At 47.6% G+C, this 8211-nt stretch overlaps 1 protein-coding gene across 1 annotated transcript in view; it reads right to left on the minus strand.

The window, feature by feature from the left end:
* Positions 1–3699: 3699 nt before the first annotated feature.
* IDH1 (isocitrate dehydrogenase (NADP(+)) 1) overlaps positions 3700–8211 on the minus strand; it is a 32406-nt gene continuing 27894 nt past the window's right edge. The window contains exons 8-9 of the mRNA XM_026647702.2: positions 7253–7415; positions 3700–4680 (exon numbers count right to left, since the gene is read on the minus strand). Of these exons, the coding sequence (XP_026503487.1) occupies positions 4587–4680; positions 7253–7415 (257 nt within the window). The 3' untranslated portion in view covers positions 3700–4586. The remainder of the gene's footprint in view (positions 4681–7252; positions 7416–8211) is intronic.

The following is an 8211-nucleotide window of genomic DNA, read 5'->3' on the forward strand; positions in this document are numbered from 1 at the left end:
AACGAAACAAAAATTCTGTCCGAAGTAAATCAACCTCCTGGCTGTTAATAGTCAATCTGGTATAATCACTGCATGTGACCTTGTGGGGGAATGATTTTAAATAGTATGGCTTTATAGTTTAAAAATATCAACTTTTCTTCTGTCTTTGGAAGGCACACTGTAAGAGGCACTAATCTCTAGTGTCATTCTCTTCCTCCTCATAGTATTCTGTGCTACTAAAGCGTTTTTCCAAAAGTATTGCTCTGATTACTGCCCGTTGCCTATCACTGGCTGTGGTTGCAGCATGCACACGTGGAAAGCAATCACAGATTTTGGACAATACAGCCTTGAGGGAGTCTCATTCAGACTCACCACACCGTTTCACTTTGCCCAGCAGACAATATAAAGTGTGATGGCCCTTGAGTTTCCTGGTTTCTCAGGGCTTGTCTTCACTGCAGTTAACCTGAGCTCTGTCTCAGGTGTTGTCTACAAACAAAAACCTCTGACTTGAGTGGGGTTGGTGGTGGTGCTTTCAACCTGGGCTAGCTGACCTGCCCTGGGTGACAGGCTAAAGCCAGAGTTTTGCCTACAGTTGGGTGCGTAACCCACACATATTGCAGTGAGACCCCAGGTTCAACCACTCCAATATGGCTAAACCTCCAGTGCCTTCCCATAATTCCCCCTGTGTGCCCAGAAGGACAGACAAGTTCTCCCATAATTCACTGGGCAGGAATCCTACAGCAGCTCAGTTTCCTGCAGCGCTAAGAATCATGGGATGTCCCCCAGAAGTCCTAGCCACACGCAGGGGATTGCAGCACCGGTGAGCATGCAGTAACTCAGGTAGGGCTTTGCAACGTGGCTGCTAGCTCCAGGCTACCTCTGCAGCGAAGCCATGCCCTCAGTGGTAATGGCCCCTGGGCTAGTCTGCTGGGCTTTGGGGAACCGGTGCTGCTGGGTTTGACCTTCCTGTCTTCTGCAGGAACCCCAGCAGGGGTTTCAGTACCTTGGGCTGGGTTTGACCTTCCTGTCTTCTGCAGGAGCCCCAGCAGGGGTTTCAGTACCTTGGGCTGGGTTTTCAGAAGAGCTGAGCACCACCAAATCTGATGGAGGACAGAGGAGAGCTGTGAGTGTTTGGGCCGCTCTGCTATGGGCTCACCCCTCACCTTATGTGGCAGTAGTAGGGGGCCCACTTTCTCCCATCTCCAGCATTCTGTGGAGAGCTGCAGGGGTCACTGCTTCTCCCCTGCATGAGTGGCTGCAGGGACTCCCAGTACTTACCACTGTGGCCGAGGTATAGCTGGGGGAGTGGCTGGGCTTGCTACACAGAGCCCCCTTGCTTGGATGGTGGTGGTGAGGGGTCCTTACAGCAGAGGGTTTGATGTTAAAACCCTGTTGTGATGCCTGGGGCAGTTCACCCCTTTCAGCTGTTGTCTCAGGCTGTCTGCAGACTCAGGCAGATATTACTGCATCAGTCACATTTGGGCCACGTTTTCAAGGTTTTTATCATAACCAAAAGGATAATTTTTTTAAGTGAAAGCTAAGATTCTGTGCTCATCACATGACTCCAGGAGCTGGGGCCCTAGGCATGGGCATTGTCTAGACATTAACACTACCTGGACTCTATAAAGTGTATTTGATTTCTTGTCCTCCTCTTATTGTGAGTTGCTTGTCACTGCACGGTGGAGCTGCTAGGAGCGTTCCTAGTATTGGTGTTTATCTAGGTAGGCTGTTGAACTTGATCTTTGTGTGACCCTCCCACTTGCGGCAGGGGGCTGCTAATGTATCACTCAGTCATGAACCAGGTGGCATGACGATTCCGATTTAAACATTTTCCTGTGTTTCTCTTGCAATGGCTTTAGCGTGGATGTAGTGAGCAGCCCCGCAATAAGTTACACAAGTTGAAATGAACCCAGCTCTCTAACGCACTTTGGGAATAGGCCGTGCACTCCTAGAACAGGCCCTAGATGCACTTAACTAGCAGTTTAGAGAGCCATGTTTCAAATGAGTGGCACTCCATAATGTCAATGCTGCTCTCTAGATTAACCTGGACTACGCTACTAGCTGGTCAAATTTAGGATTGAGCATCCCACTGCCTGTATTAAATTAATTCACTTTCTTAACCAGCTCTTTGAGCATTGGTTTGGCTGCAGGCTTTGAGCATCTGGTTGGCTGCAGGCTTTGAGCATCTGGTTGGCTGGCTTCTGAGCCCGTTAGGTTGGGCAGTAGGGTTTACACTGATGTAACTAAAGTCATAATCTGGTCCCTGCTGGTTTTATAGTTGCCATTATGTACCGTCTTTGGGTACAAAGTCTGTTTTGCTATTTGTGTTTACATCTAACTGCTGAAGACGTCAGAGAAACAGGGCGTATCGCAGATATCGTTTCAGCCTCCAAGGACAGACGTTAGTGGTTGCTTTGGTCTCCTACTCCTACAAAAATGCAAGTTTTGTGTTCTAGAGAAAACTTGGGGTTTGCAGACCAGATTTGAATCTCCTTTTCCAAACCTACTGTACCCACCCTCTATAGGTCTACCACTCAAATCCTTTCAAGAAGCTTCTGCAATGCCCACAACTGAAGCAATTCATAATCCCACAGAATTAAGCCAGCAAGATGTGCACATGCCTCAAACGAATGACTGCATGATCTCATTGCTATAATTCTCCATCTTCCCCATCCCATCCGCTTCCTGTTGTTGGCTATTACTTCTCATAATGTCACATCTAATATTAGAGGGTAAAATACCACCTGTTTGTTCTGTAAGATGCCTACTGCTTTTCTGCACTGTAAAAAGGATGTCAGTCATCTAAACCTGGGAGCTTTATGCCTATGTGGCCAGATGGAAAGCTGTACTTTTGGGGTCTCTACTCCAACCTCTCAACTTCCACAGCCATGGCCAGAGAATCAGAGGTTTTGGGTGGTGGTAGGCAGGGGGAGGGGAATACAAGGTCATCTACCCCATTCCCCAGCCAGTGCAGGATTGTTCCATATTGCATATCTTCAAGTGTAGTGGCCAGTAGGGGGTTAAATGTGGAATGGGTGGGGTTTCCTGCACATTCCATGGCAAATTATTCCACAGACTAATAGATCTCACTGGCAGGCAATTTCTTAACTATATTCCCTTGCTCCACTAACCTCTCTGGGGCTTCCCACTGCAACTGGGAGATTATCAGCCAAGGCCACAGAGCCTTAAAGAGGTGGGTGGTAGCAAGCAGCAGTCAGGCTGGGGGCTCTGTAGGCGTGATGAAATTGGGTGTTTGTAGGTAACTAGGTCATAGGCAGCGAAGGAGCTGGGTAGGGCTTCAGCCATATTGCATTGTACAGAGCCATGCAAAGCCTAGAGCCAGTCTTGTAAACTCTAGTATGCACTAGCTGGAGCTACATGATATTCACCCATTACTAGAAGTGACAGTTAATAGACGTCACTGCTGTAGTTTTCCTTGCAATAAGGAAATATGCAATTTTTACATCTACTGCCACACTTCAGCTGACAACTTGTCGTAGGCAAAAACATGAAATAACTTACTAGCAAACAGGAGTTTGTAAATAAGAGGTAAAATAACTTAATTCTTAAGTATGATATCTTTACAACTAACTTTTGCTTAATGAAATCTGTCTCAGCATTAACTAGGTTGATAGGCTGTGGAGAGATGCAGTTGAAGGGATTTATTTTGGATAGTTCCGGTTTTTTCCCTCACACATACACACAAGAGAAGAGACAAGAGGATGTTAGTTCTGGTTTTATTTTAGTCTGAACTAATATATCCTTCAAGGAAAAAAAACCAAACCATGGCTGGAATAGTGTTTTACAATAGACCATAATGCTGAACATTGAAGTGTCACAACGATATAAGAGACTGAATAAGAAGCATTCAGCTGCCTGAAGAAAGCAGTTGAGTAATTGCACCTTTCTGAAATACATGGGCCCTGGTAGGAGGTAACAATTCCCATACAGTAAGAAGGGTGTATAATGAAATAGAGTCTCCCCTCCCCCCAGTCCCCCCACATCCTGGGTTTAGTAGCCATTTACCCTAGGGAACTGAAACAAGCTTCCAGCATTCATTAAGTGTTCTCTCTTTGCTATAGTTCTGATTCAAGTAACCCCTCATCACCAGGCTACTGCGCTCTGGTTGCCATGATCAAGGAAGTTGGTTTAATGCATTCGTAAGACAGACCATTGAAAAGCTGGAGTTTACTGTGCTGCGGGCACAGTCACTGGATGATGCTGGAGAGGAGAGGACTGTTCCAGTTTCTACACGTCTGTTGTACAGTAGGTTACCACTGGTTTAACCGCTCATGTATCATCCTCTGGTTTTGAAGTGAGGCAGAAGAGGGGGGGGAAAGAGGCAGTAGTGAGGGATAAATCAAGGAGGAGGGAAGCCCTGGCCTGCTTTGAATGTTGTTAGGTGTCCTACCACATTCAGATGGCTGGCAAAATAGACCCCACACCCCAGCAGTTAATGAGTTAAAACAGGTTTTTAAACAGGTTTCATTTTAAAAAAAGGTGACCGTGTCAATTCTCCCAGTACTGTGAAATGTTACACACCACAGTGTAAGCCAGTCATCAGACAGAGGCGGGCTTCTCTGCAGAGTGCTTCCTGACGTCTGACCTTACAGTTTGGGCTGCGAGGTTAGTTTCATGCTCAAGTTTTCAGCAAGCTTCTCCATGAACTCAAAGGTGTTCAAGTAATCGGACCGCTTCACGCTGCAGAGGGAAAAACACACCAAACAACCATCTTAAGGCACTGATGCTGCCAAGTGTAAAGGGAAAAATGCTCTTCAGGCTTTGAGTTATAATGCTACTGAAGAAGAGCATAAAACACTGATCACTTTATAGTGTGGTGGTTACTTCCATGCAAGGACCCTTGCAACAGGACTGAAGGGGAGTGTGACAGAGTGCTAGGCAACAACACCTATTGCGTTCTGGGGGTATAGGCCCCTCCCTCAGCCTAAGGGGAGGAGCTACTGAGCCCAGGGCTCAAGCAAGTTGAGCTTGACCACAAATGAAAACCAGGGACAGGAGTGAGGTTATAGGGCCAAAATCTGGGATCCAGAAGGGGACACCGAGCAGAGAACCCCAGACAGCACCCACTGCTCCTTGAAAGTGTCTAGGGAGCCAGTGGACGCAGCCCAGAGGAACTCTGCCGGATGCGTGATCGAAGCGAGGAATGGAAACCAGCCCCACAATTGCAGAGCACCTTCCCATCCAGCATCCTCCTCCTGGTTTTCTAGATGGTCACCTTGGCCAGTGCTAGGAGGAGGTCTCTTGACTTCGTGGGGTGGGGACAGGGCGTGCATAAATCAGGAGATGAGGGGAAAAGGGCAGCCAGAACCCAAGGAGAAGGTTCTGGAGGAGCAGGAAAAGGGGCTGCAACCTGGCATGCTGCATGTAGATGTGCAACAGGTTCTCCCCGATGCCGCAAAAGGGACAGGGAGGGAGGTGAACCGCGCCAGGTACACGGCCGTGCTCATGGCTCCATGAAGGAGCTGCCAGCTGATATCCCCGGTCTGCTGTGGGACCAAAGTGGAATACAGGCTGGCCCTCCGGGGTTCCTCACCCTCCACACGTGGTAAAAGGTCTTGCCACTTGGTGTCAGGGCGGGACAGGAGGATGAGGAAATGGAATGTGTGGAGCATGAGCGTGTACAGCTGTTCTCTAGACGCAGTCCGGAAACTAACCAACTGCAAGTCGCACAGCCGGCTCAGGTTACGGAGAGGAGGGGACTGGGGGTTTGCAGGGCAGGGGCCTGATAATAAGGTCCAGAGGGCCAGGGGTGGGTGGGGAGCACCCTCCTGGACAGACTGTGGCTGCAGCTCCTTCAGGATTCATGTAAAACAAAACCCCAAAGTAACCATGCTTCAACAGTCTCTCAAACAGCTTCATGTCTCATTGGGAGACTGTAAAACCCATATCAGCACCTTTCAGCCAAAAGGGTCAGCTATGCAGGCAGCCGCACTGAAACGAAGCCAGTGCAGGAGTGGAGCAGACATGCCGATCACAGTGTACTATGCTGGGGACCAACAGTAAGGGAAGGGGGAAATGTTTGGACAAAAAAGAGCAGGGCAAACCCCTCCTCCTATGAAACGTGCCAGGGATCTTCTAGATCCCCGGAGCAGACAAGACATCACTTAAGGTCTCATCTAGAAGACTTTCATATTGTATCTACCTCAGAAAGGACTGAGTTGCCCTCTTCCAGATTTGAACCTGCAGCTCCTGTTTACATACACCGTACCTAGTGCTTAGACTATTAAAACAACCTCTGCCTACGATTAACAGCAGCACTGCTTTCCCTTTTACAGTTGCTTTGCCAGTAAAACGACATGCCCCTCCCGCCTACAGGCAATTCTCACCCATCCTTGGAAAAGTTGCAAGACTGGCTCTGATTTGCATCAGGCATGTGGAGGCTTGGGCCAGATATTACAGTTGATAGGGAAAGTGTAAATACGGTGGCCTGCCCAAGAGATTGTAGAGTCAGTCTTGAACTATACAATGCACGATTCTCTTAGGTTAATACAGGACCAACTCACATTGAGCTGAATGGCTTAGTTCTGTACTAGAATATTAAGACAGTAGAAGGACATGATGAGGGATCTGATCGGCCCTTCTTTACTTGCCTCACTTTGTAACTGTGTTTGCAGCCCAAATGGTATGCAAGACCATCCCGGCACCCTTAACAAAAGATCTAGTCACCATGGAGGGGCACGTGAAGGAGAGAATGGTCAGAATTCTGTAGATTAATTTTCTGTAGGCTTTAGGAGGTGGAGAAACCAAACCTTCATCCTAGTGTAGTTCACACTTGTATTTAATAAAAGCGAGTGTCACCGTAAGACAGTCGTCCCACGGTAACTGTCTCCCAGTCTGTTCTGGTCAACCTGGGCTCTTACACCATTTGGCCAGGCAGGATGGATTGAGCTACTTAGATTGTAAGCTCTTGGGGGCAGGGACTGTCTCTTCACCGTAGGCAAATCACTTCACCACTCTGACCTTCAGTTTCTTGGTCTGTAAAACAGGGCTAACGATGTTGACCTCCTTTGTGCCGTGCTTTGAGATCTATGTAAGAGCCAGCTACTCTGATTATTCTGTGCTTGTGCAGCGCCTAGCATAAAGGGGTCCTGGTCCATGATGGGGGCTCCTAGCTGTTACAGTAGTACAAATAATAATAAACAGTGGTTTTAAACCTACCCCCCACCAGCCTACCATGCACTACTGGTCACTACAGCCTTTAACAGCAATGCCACGGCCCAGTTTAAGGACAGTGCAGACACCGCATACTTACTTAGGTAAACCTTTAATGCAAGCAGCTAAGTCCTTTGTCATGAAGCCAGCCTCTATAGTCTCTACACAGACCTCTTCCAAGGCGGTGGCAAAGTTCTTGAGGTCGGCGTTGTTATCCAGTTTAGCTCTGTGAGCTAGGCCTCTAGTCCAGGCAAAAATGGAGGCTAAAGAGAAAGAGAGAGTAATTGTAGTGCTGAAACTGCACTGTCACAACAAACAAACAAGTAAGGAATCCCCCAAGTAAGAAATGGAACAACTGATGAAGGTTAATAAGAAGAGCTGAACTTTCAGTGAAAATCTGGAGTGCGAACGGGAGTGACTTCACATCCCCGTCTCTTCTTTGTTTTTTAAAGCAACCCATGTGCTATTCCTTATTTTTTTTTTAAGCTCCAGTATCTCTTTCGCTCCTCTCTGTGGCACATGATGGAGATGAACAGAGGCCAATACGAAGAGCTACATGCAATTAAAACATCCAAAGTTATTAAATACCATACACGCTGGAATCTGATTACTTCCCAGTAACACGTTGCACGGAGAATGAGGGTAAGTGCAGATGATGTTTTATCATGATTTTATAGGGCTTGTTGATACACACACATAGTGCGCGGCCCGCTGGGGAGTGAATCTATCCTGCACAAGCCTGCCACGCGCTAAGTGCCCATGTGGACCTGCTGCCCCACACTAAAAGTTCCTAGTGTGCTTTAATCTACACAGGAGTAGAATAAAGCACACGAGGGAACTCTTCAGTGCATAGCACCAGTGTCCACATGTGCAGGGTAGATTTACACCCCGGCTTGTGGTGAACGAAGCGTTCACATAGACAAACCTGTACTCTGCTCACTTGTGCTTATCAGCTGTGTGTACCTATTTTATTTGAAAGTAAAACAACCCGGTGGAGCCATTACTACACCATTAATGCAGGGATGTCAGAACATCTCATAGGTTAGATTGTGTACACAA

The sequence above is a fragment of the Terrapene carolina genome, unplaced genomic scaffold, assembly GCF_002925995.2.
Source record: "Terrapene carolina triunguis isolate 2854851 unplaced genomic scaffold, T_m_triunguis-2.0 Scaffold62, whole genome shotgun sequence".
Lineage (NCBI taxonomy): Eukaryota > Metazoa > Chordata > Testudines > Emydidae > Terrapene > Terrapene triunguis.